The following is a 20,027-nucleotide window of genomic DNA, read 5'->3' on the forward strand; positions in this document are numbered from 1 at the left end:
GAGCCGTTTTAGGTAGGTGTGGCTGACTCTTAACTTTTATAAAGAATATCTCTTTGGATTTGAGACTTTAGTCTTCTTTAGCTTCTTTATGCACCAAGAGCTTGTAACACTCCAAAGAGAAAGGAAAAATTGAAATAGCATCATATGACCCCTTTAATTTCTGTAGTCTTCATTGTAAAAATTAAATACAGATTAATGCTTACAATTAAAGTTATAAAATGTATGGAGTCAAGAGCAGAAAGTGATTATCTTTGTCTTTTGTTCTTTGATTAACATGACAGACAGCAGCAGAAATATTGGACTGCGGTCCCTTTAAGAGTTTATCCACGGACCCAATATACTGTGTATGTAATGTAATGTAATTAACACCCAATATACACAACATGCGTTCTCTTTCTCAACTATTTAACATTCCAAAACTGACTGCCTTTAACTGGATACTCGCCAAGATGGGCATTTTGACATAATTTTGTATGTATTTGAACATTTTAGCACAGTTAGCCACTCATTTTGGTATTTGTGGCTCACAAGCTGTTTGAGACTGAGTTTCTCAACTATTTAACGTTCCAAAACTCACTGTATTTAACTGAATACTCTCCAAGACAGGCATTTTGACATAATTTTGTATGTATTTGACCGTTTTAACGCAGTTAGCCACTCATTTTGGTATTTGTGGCTCACAAGCTGTTTGAGACTGAGCGCGGCTTGTGCGATCCACTAATATAGATCAGTGGTGGTGCGCGCGCGTTTGGTATAAGCGTAAAACCTGCGGGAATGACTGTAATGCGCAATACAAGCACTATTTAACCGGAGCGAATGAGACGTGTGTGAGAGAGAAGGGGTCATCGGAGAGAAGAGAGTGAGAATGCGCAGCTGATGTTATTGCCTGTGTCGCTGGTAACAAAACGGATCAGCTCGGAATCGGAAAGAAGTGAGACTGACCGGCCGATCACCGATCCGGGCCGATCATGAGGAAAATTGGCCGATTTAACCGGAGCAAATAAGATGTGTGTGTGTGTGTGAGAGAGAAGGGGTCGTCGGAGAGAAGAGAGCGAGAATGCGCGGCTTACGTTATTGCCTGTGCCGCTGGTAACAAAACGGATCGGCCCGAAATCAGAAAGAAGTGAGACTGACCGGCCGATCACCGATCCGGGCCGATCATGAGGAAAATCGGCCGATTCCGATCCCTGGCCGATCGATCGGTGCATCTCTAATTTAAATTGTCAATCATTGTTTTATGGTGTTTATAAATATTTTTGTAAAAGTTTTTTAGTTTATATATTTATATACTTTATTTGTTTATGCATGTTTTTTGCTGTTTTGCTAGAATTCTAGAAATGCACCAATATTGAGATACAATAATTTCAGATACTGATAAACTAAATAGTTTATATATAATATTATATTGAGTTTGAACATGGCCTTATAATCTACTGTCTGAAACATGGATAACTAATATTTGTAAGATCTTTTAAAGATTTTTTTTTTTCTTCAATTTTAATTTCAAGTTGAATTAACGTTTAACGTTATTAGTTCAGAATTAGTAGTTTGTGTAAACCTGTAGGTGATGAACAATCTATTTAAATTTTTACACAGCTCTGTAATTTATATTTGCACACATCAACACATAAATCAGCTGTAAACTACAGCTGTCCCTTTAAGTTAATGTTAGATGAACTCAAATATAATATTAAAATGGAAGGAAAAAAGAAATAAATAATAAATTAATAATATTTTCTCTTTTGAATTTAGAGTGATATATGACCATCTCACTTTCCCTCACTAATTTTTTTTCTCTTTTTTTTGTAGCACATGCACACTCTTTCTCTCACTGTGTGCCTCTTTCTCTTTCTACACAGACACACACACACCGCAAGAAGGAATTCCTTTTGTGAAGTGGCTGTGTGTTGGTGCGTTGATGATGTAGCGAGAGGAGGCGGGGCTCTTGCTGGCTCCGGGCTCAGAGCTGTGGTGTGTTACTTATCTGGGAATTTCTCCAGTGGTATGATAGAGCCGGGCCCGACTACAGCCTCGCTAGGTGGCCTCTGCTGCGGGAGAAAGCGAGACGGGAGCGGGTCGGTGGAAAAGTCCGGGAGTGTAGTGTCATTGCTAGCATTGCTTTATAAGGGAGTCAATTGGATTTCCCGTTAAAGAAAACATGTGCGTTATCTGACCTTAGACTGTATTCCCTATCTTTTGTTATTGCATGAGCTAGTGCTGGCTCATAAAAAAAGGCAGCATTTTGGTTTTTATTTGGTCGCATGTGATATTTTGCATTTTGTACCGGCCCCATTGATGGACTGTGTTTGGGTTTTCGTGACAGATACTCAGAGGTTATCATGCGTTCCACTGGGTAATAAACATTTAGAACTAGATAATGAGTTTTGTGATGGCTATAGCCAGAACATCATGCTTTAAGATACGAGAACCCATGAAAAGAAAGTTTGCATATGGTTTGCAGAAATGTTTGTTTTAAAGTCTAAAGCTATCTTCGCAACCAGCTGAGGCTTTTTAGCTGTTTGTTAAGAAACTTGCAAAGCAAATTCACACGGTCTGCTTGAGGACCAGAGTTTCAAATGAGCCTTAGCCTCTGTGAATTATCAAATCTCTTCATAGTCATTATATAATGATATTATTGTCTCGCCCGACTAAATTTCCAGAGCTTTTGGAAAAAGCAGTTTTTTTTTCAATTAGACAATATTAGCCGGCTGTCACCATGTCAGACCTTTTATTTTGGCATGCGGTTTCACTTTTCTTGTTGAGACTAATAGTAAAAAGTAATTTTTCTTCTTCCATCAAACACAAAATAAGATATTTTGAGCAGTCTCCAAGTTGCTCTTTTTCAGGTAACGAAAGCATTTAATGACCAGGGACTGCCAACCAACAAAAATATCATAAAAGTGTTTTTTATGACATGACCACAGGAGTTTCCTGTGTAGGTTAAAAATAGGGCTGGGTATCGTTCAAAAATGTTCAATATCGATACCGATACTTTACTTCGATACCAGTTCCTGAACGATACGTTTTTTTTTTTCTCGATACCAGTTTTATAAAATCCATTTACTATATTTTTAATGTATAATTAGCCCCCACATATTACGTTCATAACCCGCCCTGTCTCCGACAACGAACGTGCATTACACTTCTTGGAAAAACATTTATAGGGATGAAACCCGAAGCTAATAAACACGTGATTATGACAGTATATGATTTGTATGTGATTTTCATGAGATTCTGCCTACTTTCATAGCAATACAGTGTGTTTACATGAGAAATGCTAAGCAGGTGTAGCGATTAGCTTGATATAAAAGGCAACAAATAACACATTTATGCAACATTATATGACCAAAACCCTCGTTAGATAGCAATTGGAAGTTATTTCAAACACTCGATGGTGGTTTAAAGTGAGTTTTGAGTAAAAGCATTGTTTAAGTTTTATACATTGTCTTATGTAGCATGATGCTACAGTGGGAATGAATGGTCCCATAACATGCGTTTTCCTAAATGCCTCGCCAGAGCCAATCACTGATTTAGGCATAAAGCATGCTGCATGCTAATTGCCTCGCTGACTTTGATATAGAACTCGGTACCCAGCCCTAGTTAACAATCCCCAAAATTCTATATAGGTGGCTTAACCTGTTGCAAAATCTAGTTTATTCCATGAGCCATGAGGATTTCCTTACTCATTAGCAGCTGATTCTAACTAAGAATCAAAGGACTGGAGTTTGTGCATACTAGGGGTTGCACCGACTAATCGACTAGTCGACTAGTCGACTACAATGCTCTGCCATGACGCTTTAAGCTTGACGTCGACTAGTCGCTGGTCCAATAGAGGGCGCAACAGGATAAGAAATCTTTGAAGGACTTCCACATTTACGCTCCATTTCCAAACAGTTCAAATGACAAATAAATGCATACTCTGAAAGCGCTCCACAAGACATGTGTGATTATATTACTGGATGCTCGAAATTGAACGGGAGAATGCACGTTTTAAACAGCTTATTGTACAGGTATGTTAATCGCCATTCTAATCTAATGCGCTGCTGCACTGTAACGCACACACATAGGCTACAGACCGTAGCGCGTACATCACACGCACAGAATCATTCAGCACGGAAATGTATTGTCAACACTGTTCTGTGATTTCTCAATAAAATAGCTTAGAAACTGAAAAGTTCAAGCATATTTTTCTTAATAACTAAATTCCACAGCTTCACTACTATTAGAGAGACGCTGCTAGGTATAATTAATTCACACACGCAGTCGCTCTCACTAATGCATTGATATGAATGTAATCTTTACTGTGCTTCTTTATCTGTATCTGATTTAGAATGAGCAGAAATCTGTGAGAAATATAACGACCCAAAGACAAAAGAACTAATAAAAAAGCTGTTATAGGAGCAACAGCCATGTGGGCAGCGCTGTGTCATATGCCATAGCTGTGCACAAGGTGTTTGTCACAGCTCCAGACTTATTTGTTCATTAATGACGTCATCAGCGACTAGTCGACTTCGACTCGACTTTTATCACATAAAAGTCGACTTCAAAAAATCAGAAGTTGTTCAACCCCTAGTGCATACTCAATCTGACTTTAAAGGATACGTAGTTGGCCACTTAAACAGGGGAATGCCAAGGACAGTTGGCTCACACACCACCTCTGGCTTCTGCGGCTTCATCACTTTGCCAGCTGCAGCACACCTTTTCAGTTCAAGTGTCCTGTCAACAACTATAAATTGTGACTGAATGGTAATTTATTTTAATATTTTAATATGAGACAGTAAAAAAAACAAAAAACTTTTCTTTGAAAAAAATAAAACCTTGCAATAATGACTCATTACATCTATATTCATAAACAAATATGGCAGTGTTCTCTGTTGTGCTTTATTCGGTTGACACATGCAGGCTTGCTCAAAATGTCAAAGTTTAATGCAGAATCTCTAGCTCTTGTGAATAGAAGCTATTGCACAAGTCTTCCTGACTTTGAATTGTTTATAACATTTAGTGATAAGAATATAATAGGACAATGTAAGTTGTGAACGCTGGAAAACACCTCTCGAGAGAATTTAACTGTTCAAGCAATTTGACCTGGCAACTGAAAGGCTCCGCCTTCTTTGAAGCCTTTAATCTAAATTGCATGTTTTGTTTTTTTTAATTTTTGAGTTTTTACACTTTCCCCCCTCAAATGTGTTTTTAGCATTTGAATCCAACAAATAAATGTGCATAAGCACTGACTGATGTTCTATGTGCACAATGAAAGTTTGTTTCACAGAAAAGAGTTTGTTTCTTCTGTTGATTACAAAAGAAGGTATTTTGAAGAATGTTGGAAACCAAACAATTGATGGTAGCCATTGACTTCCATAGTATGGAAAAAAATAGTACCATAGATAGTACCATCAACTCTTTGGTTACCAACTCTTTGGTTATCTTTTTTTTGTGTTTGGAACCAGTGGAGAATAAATGATGACCGAATTTTAATTTTTGGATGAACTCTCTCTTTAATGTGCTCATGGTTGTGACTTCAAATTCCATTTTAACATCTGGGTTTCTATAAATGTTCTGGGTTGACTGGAGAGAGACTTGAGATGTGTTGTCAAAGCACAAATATGTCTACATGATACATCAGGTCTTTGTTTTCCATCATACATGGACCTTTTAATATATGTTTACTTTGATTGTTTGCTGAAGGAGGATTGGGAAAGCGTCCTGATTTGAGAGTCTACAGAGGCTGCTAGAGGAAATGAGATGGGAGGGGGGGCGTCAAGTGTCTTCTCCCCTTGAAGTGAAGTGCTGCTATAGTTAGATCCAAACGCTTCACGTGATGACTTGGGAGATAATCACTCATGGGCTTGCTGCTGACACGCACACACACACGCACGCACGCACGCACACGGGGGAGTTTGTGCTCCTCTCTGCTGTGGTGGTTTAAGTCACAGTTCCTTTTAAAGTATGGAAAAGGCCCAGTGTCCTTTTTCTGAACTGCAAGCGATGGACTTGCATTTGATTTTTTTTTTTATTGTAGTGGTTGATATAGAGTTGGTATAGAGTAGTTGTGATTGTAAATGACGTAGCCCTCTCACTGTGTCAGTTTATAGCATTTGGTTAAATTGACATGCTAGTAAACAATATATATTATATTTTATTATATTATAGATATTTATTATGATGAATAAAAATTACACACAATATGTGCAGTAATAATAATAGTACATAAGTAAAATAGACAATGTTGTGTATATTGTGTGTAATTTTTATTTCTTTTTTTTTTTTTAGAATTTTATTACTATTTTAATTTTTTTTTAATTTATGATACCCCAGTTATAAAATGTAAAATATTTTATGCATTATATATGTATAAGAGTTACATGTATTATTATGTATGAAAATACACAATTATGTGTAGTAGTAATAATAATAATAGTGCATTATTAAAATCATAAATCATTGCTAAATTATTTATTTATTTATGGTATAAATTAGGGTTGGGTGCTTTACTGACATGAAAGCAATACATTTTTTTTTATGTATTTAAATAAATTAAATGGTAAAATATTATATTAGTTTCTTTTCACATATGGTTGAAATATGAGCCGGACCCTTGACTGGTTTTGTGAAATTCACCCAAGAATACTTTAGTGATGATATATATTGTGTTTTACTATTTGGCAGTCATTGTTTGACAGCAGTAGAGCGGAGGGTCTTCCTCTTGGTTTTAACCTATTATGGAGAGACATCATCAGCTGGTCCATATAGACTTTTACCCCATGTTCAGGGCTCCGTAATCATGTGTTCAGAGTTTGACCATAAAGGGCCATGAGAATCGCACTGGTTAAGCTGAACTGAAGAGCTTGAAAACACAGCCGCCCGCCACAGTTCCAAAAGAAGTTGGACCCCCTCTGGCCATCAGCTGTGAGACTTTCTTTTCATCTCCCCCTCGGCAGAGTCCGTCTCCAGGGGCTGCTGGAACAATCCTGGTGTGTTTTAAATTAATTCCCGTCTTTTATTTATTTATATTAGTTACAAAAGGCCAACCTGACCAAACTCATGTCTTTTTTTTTTCCGTTTCGTGCCCCATTTCCATGGAAACAAGCAGGGCTTCACCTCCGCATGCACAACAGTCGCATGCTTCAGATCTGTGGATTTGCCTCTCTCTCCCAGTGTAGCCAGAGCTCTCGCTGTGTTGTTTTTGGATTAGGCTGGTGCATAAGATGGGCACCGTATTGTTTCAGCTGTAATCTAAGCCATATTTATCCTTTATTGTGCCTTTATTAAGTTAATCTATAGATAACGCTCTGTAATCAGCGCTGTTTGTCTTGTCCAAATTGAATAGCATGCTTGAGGAGATGTAGGGGTCATGAACCGTCTTCTTTTTCTCCGTGTCAGAGAGGATTTTTTCTTGTCTGGCACGTTTGTTGGATGCCCTATCATCATCATCCCATGTCCACTATTTAAAATGCTTCTCTAAAATGCTTCTTTGAAATCTACGTTAGTTGCCACCCTAGTGTGTTATATCAGGATGTTGATCGACATGTTGAGGAGTAGCATCTGTCTGTCTGTCTGTCTGTCTGTCTCTTTCTTTCTTTCTTTCTTTCTTCTTCCTTCCTTCCTTCCTTCCTTCCTTCCTTCCTTCTTCCTTTCTCTCTTTCTCTCTTTCTCTTCTTTTCTTTTCTTTCTACTTTTCTTCCCTTCTTACTTTCCTTTCATACTTTTTCTTCCTTTGTTAGTGTTCTCCTTTTCTTTCCTTACTGTCTTTTTACTTCTGTCTTTCCCTCCACCTTTCTGATTTTTTCCTTTTTCCTTCTTCCTTTCCTTTCTCCCTCTTCCCACCCTGATCCACACCTCTATTCTGGGGTCCAGTGAATGATGAAGTGCTCTAATCCCCCTCTCTCTCTCTCTCTCTCTCTCTCCCTCCCTCCCTCCCTCCCTTCCTTCCTTCCCCAAACAGAATTTAAGTTTTATTTTATTAATTTATTCTAAATGTATTTATTTATTTATTTATTAATCTTGCTTCTAGTCTCAGAATTGCAAAAATAATTAATCCAGTTTTTTTTAAATTAATTTAATTTAATTATTCTAAATTTATTCTTTCTTTTTTTTTAAATCTTGTTTCTAGTGTCACCAAATAAAATTGCAGAAATACCTTTATTCTTATTTATGATTATTTTTCAGACATGTATTCCAAGAACTTTCATCATCATCCTCCATGGCTCCTGCCCTGAACTTAAGCTATTGAACGAGCCAATGTAACTGCGTCAGGCTTGTCATGATGCTCAAACAAACAGAACGATGTTTTGACAGTGTCACGGTGTTTAAACTCTTCTGGGAAATCATCCTACTAATGGTTTACTTTTAGCTGTCCCTGCATATTACGCACTTCACTTTTAACTTACTGACATTGGATGTGGTCGGTCTTGTAGAAGCTGGCAGTCTGTGTAGGATCAGGTTTCATTAGGGTACAGTGCTGCTCTGAAGCATCACTTCCTCCTTTGGGCCCTTTTAGTAATGTGGTACTTCAGCAGCCAGTCTCGCAATCACAGGCTCATTTCTCGCTGCTTTTCATATCCCGGCATATGTGTTTATATAGGGGTTAAACTCTTTGCGCATGTTTAAAGTGCACTTGATTGGTTGGACACCTTCTAATGTGTCTGCAATGTTTATGAATCCATGTGAAGAGTGCCTTATGGGACATGAGTGCATAGTGTCTCTTCTCTTAGTGATGGAAAGTACCCCGATGTCCTGGGTCAGATTTGCCAACTGCATTTTCTGAAAAACAGTATGACTTTTGTAGACCTTTAGACTAGATTAGATTGTCCACATATCCACATTATTGTCCACATCCACTTTTATTATTATAGTCATTATGTAATAAAGAGGAAACGCTCAGTTCTGCAAACTAGCGCCAGGTGATACATGGGATGTTCAGTCCCAAATGTAATAACTGACCAATATGGTGAATATTGTGCATGTTAAGATGGATTATAGTTCACTAAAAATTCAATAATTAAAGTCAATAGTTACTCACCCTCATGTTGTTCCAAACCCAAAAGACTTTCACAAATCTTCGAAAAACAAATAAAAATATTTGTAATGAATCCTGAGAGATTTCTGCCCCTCCATTCTCCAAAGTTTATTCAAACAAAATGCTTTAAAAAGTTAATGAAGATCATATAAATCCACATGATCGCTTAATATGAAGAATATGAACATTTATTTTTAGGCTTTTATTTATTCACGCATAAACATTGATCAATGCACATACTGTACATAGAGCACAATTTGGTTGATGCACAAGAACAAACCTCACTGGCTCTCCTCTCGCATGTTTGAGGTTTGTAAACTGTGAGGGTTATTCTTGCAAGTATCAAACAAGTACAGTTGGTTTACCATATTTGCTGAGCTTGTATGTATGTTGATCTTTGTTGATATGTGATTAAAAGTCCAAATTAAGTGACTGATAAATTACATTTTTTGTCAATTATCATTCATAAATTGTCATTTATTGATTCATGCATGTTCACTCAAGATTATTTGCTTCAAAATGATTTAGTATGCTGGTTAATATTACTATTGATGTATATAAATGGTGGGGGTGTGAACCTACACTGGTCTCACGGTTTGGTTCGATTACAATTATCACATCATCGATTCGGTTCAATTCGGTATCACGATGCATCACAATGCATTGACGATGCACTGCATCCTCAATTTTCAATTTTACTTCAAATGTATACAATTTTGTCAATAAATCCAAGCAGTCAGATATATGAACTGTACCTGACGTGGTTTCTCAAGTTAGTGGTATTACCCCCTGCTTATTTTATTTGTGCGTGACATGATTTACACACAGCGTGTGTCTTCTCCAGGTTGTGCTTACCAGGTTGTTCATAAAAGCCGAAATGTGGCCAGATGTCGGCTTTTAAAGTAGTTGGAGCATTTTTAATTACTCTTAATTTTTATTTTAATTACATTTTTAATTAATTTTAATTACATAAAAAAATTACTTTTTAATTTTAATTACCCTCCGCCATTAGGCGCGTTCGGCTTGAAGCGCCGCTGCGCAGAATGATCAGTGTATGACATCAACCGCGAGAGCGATTCGAAAGCATAAGGATCCGTCTGCTCACTTATCGCTCTCGCGGTACTTGATGTCATACACTGATCATTCTGCGCAGCGGCGCTTCAAGTTGAACATGCCTAATGTATGCTACCGCGACAAATGACGTCAGAAAAGCGTCAGTATGTTATAATCGGTTATGGTCTATTACTGAACCGATACCGAATCGTCCTCGTCTGCATCGCGATGCATCGTAGAACTAGAAACAATTAATTTCGACACCCCCTAATAAATGGTTTAATCTAATTCTTCCTTGTGTTAATTTAGGGAATAACATTGTGTAATTGTGACATTGTGATTATTTAAAACAGTTAAACTAAACGAAACATTGTGAATCTACTTTGCAACAGTGGCTCTTTGGTTGAATGATGGCTTCTCTGATTGAAAAAAACAATTACTCTTTTAAAGTATTTTAGAGCAAATACTTAAATCTTGAGATATCAAACAGTCAAAATGCTCCAAATATTGACTTTTGTTTAAAAGCTCTATGGCCCAGCTCAGATTGTTTTTACAATAAGTATCCATAATAACCTTTGCTGAGTGAAGATAAGATGATAAATGTGTCTGCTTTGATTATATCTGTAAGCCTGCAACCTTGTTGATTTGCTTCCAGAATCAAGCATCTGCAGTCGTTCAAAAGTGAAAGCGTGTCGCTGAACAAAATGGCCTTTAGTACTGTCCTCTCTTGGGTTTCTCTATTGTGGTCTCAAGCTTTAGTCCACTAAAGGTGGGTGTTTTGTACACTGATCCTGCCTCTAATAATTAAACTCCTTCTCAGCAGTATATACATTCTCTGTTGGCAGCTGAGACAGTTTTCACTTAACCGCGGATTGAATTCTGCATGCATAGGTCTGTCTGCGAGAAGTGAGATGCGGTACCATCAAAACAGAACTACTCATCATCAGCTGTAAGAATAAAACCGAGACTGGGCTTGTGCACGTCTGAAACCCTCTATTTTTAGCAGAGCGTCACAGACCAGATCCTACACAGCATGGTGCTGACATTTTTGGTTTCAAGGCAGATCAGCAGCTGTTTGGATGTATTTGTGGTGCTTTTGTGTATTGAAGTTAACCACTTGTTCCTTAAGAGCAGCTTAAGTGGTCTATTGTTGACATTTTAGACAGGAATCCTTTTGAGTTCAATTGAACGTCGCTCATCTCGGTAGTTCTGCAGATTTCTTGTTTACTAACGGCAACACGGCTGTCAGCTGTGGAATTCCGCTTGTGGCCAACGGTGTTGAGACGAGCATCATTATTACTATTGGCTATAGTTCAACTTAAAGGGATAGTTCACCCAAAAATGAAAATTACCCCATGATTAACTCACCCTCAAGCCATCCTAGGTGTACATGACTTTCTTTGAGACGAATTCATACGAGTTATATTTAAAAATGTCCCGGCTCTTCCAAGCTTTATAATGGCAGTGAATGGGGTTAGAGATTTTGAAGCAAAATCAAGTGCATTCACTTCAGAAGACCTTTAGTAACCGTGTGGAGCACTTTTTTATAATGGATGGATGCATTTTATTTTACTTCAAAATCCCCATTCACTGCCATTATATAGCTTGGAAGAGCTGGGGCATTTTTTAATATAGCTCCGATTGTATTCGTAAGAATAAAGTCATATACACCTAGAATGGCTTGAGGGTGAGTAAATCATGGGGCAATTTTCATTTTTGGGTGAACTATCCCTTTAAAATGTGGTCTTAGTGAAAATTCTGCAACATTTTGCTGGCAAAAAAGGTGCTTTGTCAATAGTTTAGCAATGTATGAAGCGCAGCTCACACTGAAGTCTCATTCAAACCAAAGCTTTCTGTTGGTCATCATACCTGCACCTGCATATATCTGCTGTATCTCAGCATCTTGTGCTAATAAATGCTTCTCTCCAGCTCTGTCAAAGAGGTTTGAATGGAGATGTGGCGACTTGTTCGCTATTGAGTCAGTACTATATGTCTGTGGTCTCTGTACATGCCTGTCCACAACCATCAGTAATGTGGGATTTGGATGTAATCCTTGCTATTATTACTAACATTAATAGTCAGATTAGCTCTCAAATGTCTCCTGAATGTGTAGCCGCACCATCATATAAAACAAAAACAGACCTCCTCATGTCTGTCTGGATTAGTTTGACGCCCACATACCAAATCTGTCTTCATTACACACAGATGACGTTCTTATAGCTACCCTGTGCATGTTCAGAAAGGAATTGACGATGCTTTTTTTCCCTCTATGCTACATACAAGAAGTGCTCAGAGACTCCAACATGGAGCTCAGAAGCACTTTACAGAATTAGTTTAGAGTCGTCCTTTTCTTTGGAGAGTAATTTCCCCTGTCTTATGGCTTAAAGACCAGCTCTACATTCCCTGATGTGGTCACAGCCTCTCACACCTGTCTGGCCTGAGCAATTTTAGCCATTAAGGGATTGCCATTGTTGGGCTGTGGGAACGGCTGGGTTTGGCTTATAATAAACATGCTGTGTTTTGAGGGCAGAGGGAATGTTTTCTTGCCTCAAGGGGACTGGGTAGGACACGTTATCCCGAGGCCGAGCGAATGACACGAGGCCTATTTGGATGTCCCTAAAAAATTCTCCAGATTAAATGTTTTTGTTTCACTTTTCTAAGTTAATTACCTATAATGGCAATAAAATACAATGATGTATATTTCTTTTGTGGTTGTTGTGCTAGTTGTTTTTTAATTAATCATTTAAAAAGAGCAGCTTGAATCAGTCTTAATTGGTCAGACTTGTTCTAGGGCTGCACAATTAATCGAATTTCTAATCGCGATTACAATTATGGATGCCACAATTACGTAATCGTTCAAAGCGGCAATTAATCGTTCAAAGTCCACTTATGTTATTCTGCACGCTTAAGATATGTTTTTTTCTTTCTACATGTTATCTTGAGGGTTTTTCCATTGTTTTAGTTTTAGTATAACATTATAATACCATTCATATTTTTTACCTTTTTTATAATTTAAAGAAGAAACCAATCCGATGTATAGTTGACATTTGAGGCTTAATACTATAGAAAAGCACTAAAGGTTTTTCAGTTAGAGTGTTTTCAGCTTGTTTATTTTCATATAAAAATACGGCATGCAGTTGCATCAAACAATGGTATAAACATCATTCAATGTAAATTGTGATAATTGTAATTAATAATCACAATTACAATTTCAAGGGAATAATCGACAATTATGATTTTTGTCATAATCGTGCAGCCCTAAGTCTTGTTCACCACGTTATTATTTTTGCCAAAGTCTTAATCAACAGAAAAAAACTGCTATCTATCTGCTGAAGGCTTAGGAGACCTTGTGGTTATTGGCTGGTTGGTTGAGAGCCGTGGTCAGTTCGTTTTGCTCTTCCTGTCGAGTCCACCTAAGATCCCAGGAGGTAGCCATTTCTAAAGCCCAAGCAAACAAAATGTATAAAACATTTACATTTGTTGCAGGGTATAGTCTAATACCATGTCCTAACTACACACGACGCGATGCCGCGACACTCGATAAAAGGTATCTTTTCCATGTTAATCGGAGTTTTTGTCCTAACCAGCCGCAACGGCGACACACAAAATTTCTATTTTAGAAACGGTTTCTATTTCTGTGACAGGGATAATCTCAGGTACTGATTATCTGCTTTATTCACTGTTAAATGTGTCTAATGTGAGTTTGAATATCATATTGCATGACATTTATAGCCAAACTGAAAGCAACAACAGATAGTTTATCTCAGATCTTGAAAATAAATTAAAGGAAACATGTACGTTAAAACTGCGAACCGTATTTCATAACAAAAATGGTATCAGTCACTCAGTATGCACATTTAATAATGTTAAAAAGGTTTAATATTTATGAATTAGATTATAAACTTATCCATTTCATTGCGAGTGCAGTGCGCTTCCAGAGAGAGCCCGCCCACACATGCTTTTGATTGGCTGTGATGTTTGATTGATTCTGTCGCGTCAAGTTGTCGTGTCGCGTCTGGCGTGGACAGCCAAATTGTTTGTCGCTGGAATCTTGTTGCATCGCATGTAGTTAGGACACAGTGTAAGTTAGAAGGCGAATCCGGTAGTGGTATAGTAAGCTAATAAGCTGAGCACATAGTTTGCTAAACATATGCTAACTAAACTTATGTCAGTGTACATTTAGCTAGCTAAAATTTAAATTTTTTTCATAGATATTTATAGCTTTGGTTATATACTATTATGTAAACTAATATAAAAGACATTAATTTATTTATATGATTTTGTAGTTTATATATTGTAGGATTTCATATCAGGCACAGAACCGAGTACCATTATTAAGCTAATGAAATTGCTTCTGTGTAGTCCTCCGTAGAAAATAATTAGGACTGTGCTTGATTTTGTCCATTGGAAATTGTTTGGATCATGGGATTGTGATTGCTGAGATCTCATGTGATTGACACTTTGCTGGTGAGGAGTGATTGTTGTCCCGGTGCAAACGGGATGTTTGTCATTGTGCGGGGAGGGGAAGTTAATATTTTTGGTTTAAGATTGTTGTCACATAAATAAAAAAAATGTGTATACAGAAATCATTTATAATAAACTGCAATATTCCATACAAAAAAAAAAAAGGAGTTGTTCATTTTGATTTCATGATGAAGGCTGTGTACAAAAAAAAAAAGCCACATCAGACCTGTAAAAGGTGTTCAAAATCCTTGAAGCTAGCTGTTTGGACAGTCCTGGTTTCCTCTACTTCTAGCTTGACAAGGCCCTGATAAGAGCAAAGAGGCCCACACGTTTCTACTGCGTTACTGTAAACAGCCCAAATTTGGGCAAGGATTTCAACCCGATAGTCGTGTGCCCTGAACGTGAGGCTGGTTTGTGTGTTTCCCTCTTTGTCCTATGGTATTGTCATGGCAACCAGGAGCTTTTACGGGCAGCCGTTCAAGAGGGGAGCACATGGAGAACCGAGGTTGGACACTAGTCAAGGTCGCAGAGTTTAGACTGTGAGGTGTTTGAGTTTGACAATGGACACTGAAAGCTCCACTCAAAACATAAGATAATTAGGCAGTTCACATGATTGCCATGACAAAAAAACTGTCTCTGCCGACTGTAGGAAGGAAGAAAGTATTTTATTTGAAACTGAATGGCTGAAGTTAATATTTTTCTGTCAGTTGTATTTTTTTTTTCAACAAAGCAGCATTTATTTGATACAAAAGTACAGTACATTTTGTGAAATATTGTGAAATATTACTGTCACTTCTGTACAATTCAATGTGTCCTTACTGAATAAAAGCATTTATTTCTTAAAATCTTACTGAGCCCAAACGTTTGAACTGTGTATATATAGTCACTGTAGTGACAACGCTAGTCTATTTCAAGCTCTTTTGTCTCATCGAGTGGTTACTTACAGACCTCTTTATTTCCCTCAAGGCATTTTGGTTACCTGATGATATAATGTGTCTTTGTTTAGAGGAATAGGTACCCACTGAAGATTAATGTTTGGCTCTGAAGCTCACATTTGGGTTTATGAAACTGTTTTGCTAAGGCTTTTAATCCAGACTAAAATGCTAGCCTGTTTTGAAAGGATCTATAGGGCCTTTCGCACCGCAGGAAACTTTTCATAGTACCAGAACTAATTGTGGAACTACCCACTTTTTGGCGTTTTCGCACCGCCGGAACTGGGTGCGATTTTAGTACCGGACTGCCTTTTTCGAGAACCAAATTAGCTCCTACTCCAGAGCAGGGTCTAACCAGCACAACTGGTACTAATCGTGACGTAAGTAGACATTGATTGGCCAAACGCGTATGAAAACGCCCTCCCCCGCCATGATTTAAAACGCTGTGTAAACATACTGTAAACATTGTATCAACTTATTTCGCAAGTATGGAGAACAGCGATAGATGGACGGATGCTGAAGTGCAGGCACTTGTAGCAAATGTAGCACTGCCAGTTGTCGTTGGAGATTCTTAGTCCTCCTTTCCGTTCTTTCAATCACTTTACGTATTCGTCGACTTTCCATGTCCATTATTGTGAAACCCGCGAGACACAACAAAAACACAGCTCCGATCACAGCGTCCTCCATCCTCCTGTTGTTAACGTTGTTTTTCTTTGTTTCCGTTGTTGAACGCCGTGCACAAATGACGTCGCTGTCGACCGGTTCCTAGTACACACTGTCGGTGCGAATGCAACCCTTTAAATGGTACTGGGAAATAGTTCGCGCAAAATCGTCCCAGTACTTTAGTACTGTACATTTAGTTCTGGAACTAAAGCGGTGCGAAAGGCCCTAATGATTTGAAAAGGTTTACTCTGCGAGATGCTAAATGGCTAGACCGTACTCTTGCTTAGATGTTAACTAATTTCTTCTCTTTTCCAGGCCTGCATAGATGATAATGTGGACATGGTGACCTTCCTGGTGGAGCATGGAGCCTGCATCAACCAGCCCGACAACGAAGGCTGGATTCCCCTTCACGCTGCCGCTTCCTGCGGATACCTCGACATCGCTGAGTAAGTCCCATTTCCCCACCACAGAAAACAAAAGTGTTTCTTCATCTTCAGCCAGTTTTATGTCCCAGGGTTTGATTATTTTTAGTAACACAAATAAATTTTAACTTCTTTGTCATATTACCACTTTAAAACCTACTTTTTGATTTACCTTTGTCCCAGACCCAGACGTTAAATATTAAAATATGAAAAAAGCAAAACAAAGGAGTCAGTTTAAATAACACTAAATTGTCCTGTTATGGATATATACACTACTGTTCAAAGGATTTTGTTTAAAGAAATGTAAAAAAAAAGAAAAGAAAGAGAAATCCATACTTTTATTTATTAAGCATTAGGGCTGGGCGATAAAACGATAACAATAATTATAGCAATATAATTTTCCTCAATAAAATGATAACGAGTTCAATATATAATTGCATTTTTTTACCATGGTATTGAACTGTGGTTATTTTGATCTAAAGGTTTGCTACTATGGAAGACCAATGAGTAATTTTAATAAAACTCGAACAGTCTCTATATGGACAGGACCTCTGTAGGCCACACAAATAACGCTGAACATGATAATGTTTTTCTATACTTTTCAGTAGGGATGTAACGATTCACTCAACTCACGGTTCGATTCACAATTTTGATTTCACGATTCGATTCACGATTATTTTTTTTAACAAAATGAGATTTAAGACAAATTATAAATTAAATGTGTCCTTTTATTATTGCTTGGACAAAATGCTGCACATTTCTGTGAAATTGAAATATAACACTATAATAATATACTAATATATCGATTTTCAACCGGCTCGTGGTTAATCGTTACATCCCTACTTTTCAGCATTGAATACATTTTGATTCATAATAAATATTTTTTCTTCCTCATCCTCCACTTTGAATCTGTGGGGGGTGTTTTTTCCACTTAGCTTGTTGCTGTGCGTTCTGGGATTGCAATGTAATTTATAATGTCACGTCGATCACGATAACTGTTGTCATGGACAATTCTTGATTAGAGTTCAGACTTTGTTGCTTCGTTGGCAGTGTCACTCTTCTATATGCATTGGGCGTTTTTACTATTGAATTTCATGTTTGAGCTATATTGGAGGCTCGAGATCTGTATAGGGAACACAGCACTCTAGAGAAAATAAAAAATATCAGCTGACTTTTAAATAGGGCAAACAGTAAAACGGAACAGGCTTGCTTTTGTCCTGAATATTGCGAGTACTCTGACCTGTTTAGTGTCTGTTGATAGGACTAACATTTCCAGAATCCGAAATAGGAATTGTGTACAAAATGGCAAAACAGAGAAATGCAAGCCTAATGACTCAAATATACAAATTAGGCACAAATATACAAATTTAACATGACTGACCACATGTAAATGAACACTTTCCAAATTCTGTTCTTGAAACCCATATTAAAATAGTTTATTTTACCCCCTAGGCCTAAGGTGCGGGCACAATTGTGAAATTTCACAGGCAAAAAAGGGCCATTGTCTATTGTCAATAGTGTAGCAAGGTATGAAGCACAGCTCACACAGAAGTCACTGTCAAACCAAGCAGCTTTCTGTTGGTCACTGCGGCAAATCTGCCTGACCAACTTCAACCCATTGCTAAATCTGTGAGGGAATATTCCTCATTGTGTGTATTCTTTTTCAAAATGACTGTATTGCCCGCAAAGATTCGCAGAATGATAAATGTACACACCTTAAGATATGTAAATTAAGGATGGGTCAGGGTGAGTAGTTGAGTTGGGTAGTCGTTCAACAATCGAATAGTCAATTATGAATTTTTTTTTAGTTTTGCACTTGGCTAGTATAAATAAGCCTGTTTTATGTAAAATACTGACCGGCCTGCAATACGTTTGATTGGGATTGACGGTGAATATATCAGTTTTGCCTCTTTAATAATCTCAGCAAAGCATTGCCGATGATCAGTTTCAAACAAGATGCTAAGTTTTTGAAGAACAGTAAAGTCAAGGGCTGTTTTAGTAAAAGAAACACAACTTGCTTTTCAAAAAAGTTAGGGGTGCGCTGATCCGATATTCAGTATCGGTATCGCTCCAATACTGGCATTTTCTGCTGGATTGGGGTATCGGTCAGAAGAGACCGATCCAAATCCGATATAGTGCGTATACTATTGTGTTATTATTAAGCCCCACGAAAGCCACAAAAACATTATAAAGCACCATAAAGTTTTCGTGCACTATATTTCAAGTGTTCTGAAGCTTTTCCATAGTTTAATGTGCGGTACAGATGAATATTTAAGTCAAGTTCACGTAAACACTTCTCTCCGCAGCGGCTGTCTGTCATCCTCCATTCAGCATTCAAACTTCTCAATAAACGAACGCACATATTTAATACACTACGCATCAATATCTCTTCACTTTGTGTTTTGAACTTCTCTATGCTGTGCGCTGTGACTTGCTTCAAGCACGTCATTCTGCGCACGGGATGCGCATAAGCACTTTGAGCTGCTCTGTATTTGTAGCCTTTAGTATCATAATACTTTTGCGCAATGAAAGATTATTAATTTCCTAAGACAAGAACGGGTATTGTTTTGGTTTTTTGACAACTTTGATGGAATGTTTTGATCCACTTCAAATGTTGACTACTATAGTATATATTTATATATAAATATATTACTTGTTTTTCATGAATGTATTTTACAATACAAAAAGCAATGTGTAGGCCTACCAGATTTAGCCCTACACTTACTCACTTTTATTTGTTACCCACAAAATAATATATATTTTTTTCCCACTAAAAGTTTAGGATTTTATAAAATTATTGTGCACTCATGATTTTTCTAGAGTAACTTTTGCTACTGAATTATCCATTAACCTAGTTTATAATAGTATTTTTGTCATAGATTTTGATTATATTTTTTTGTTTGTTATTTTTTCTTTATAATGAAGCTGTCTATATTTAGTAGATTGTGTGTAACATACAAAAGAGTGATGATCGACCTACACATTGAGGTATAGAAATTCTACACTCATTTAAAAAAAACTGCACTGGTATCGGATCGGTATCGGCAGATACGCCATCCCTAAAAAAAGTTACCCAAATTCTTTACTTGTAGCCAAGTGGAGTTTTGCAAAAGCGTTTGATTTATAATAAGAAACTACTAGTTGAGCTGCTTTTAATATGTAAGGTGATCCAGACTGTAGTAAGGGCAGGTCTGTGCAGCCTTGTTCCCCAGTGCTGCGGTTCTTGAATCTGACACATGAGTAGAGAGGTTATTGAGGGCAATGTGTTGATCACGCTAAGGTCAATGCTGAAACGGTCTTTCAGACAAGAGACAGCCACTCCTTCATAACTCTCAAGCCTATGTACTCAGTGACATGAATCCACGCTGTTAACCAGCAATAGAAGTGGAGGACCACTTCACTGAATTTTGATTAAAGGGGTCATATGAGGCGATTTCAAGTTTTCCTTTCTCTTTGGAGTGTTACAAGCTGTTCGTG

The 20,027-nt window shown here is 37.6% G+C and overlaps 1 protein-coding gene across 1 annotated transcript in view; it reads left to right on the forward strand.

Annotated features, from left to right (window-relative positions):
- LOC107680011 (protein phosphatase 1 regulatory subunit 12A-like) overlaps positions 1-20,027 on the forward strand; it is an 85,114-nt gene that overhangs the window by 28,637 nt on the left and 36,450 nt on the right. The window contains exon 2 of the mRNA XM_016475754.1: positions 16,444-16,574. Coding sequence (XP_016331240.1) covers positions 16,444-16,574 — 131 coding nt within the window. The remainder of the gene's footprint in view (positions 1-16,443; positions 16,575-20,027) is intronic.

The sequence above is a fragment of the Sinocyclocheilus anshuiensis genome, unplaced genomic scaffold (genome assembly GCF_001515605.1).
Source record: "Sinocyclocheilus anshuiensis isolate Anshui unplaced genomic scaffold, SAMN03320099.WGS_v1.1 scaffold200, whole genome shotgun sequence".
NCBI lineage: Eukaryota > Metazoa > Chordata > Actinopteri > Cypriniformes > Cyprinidae > Sinocyclocheilus > Sinocyclocheilus anshuiensis.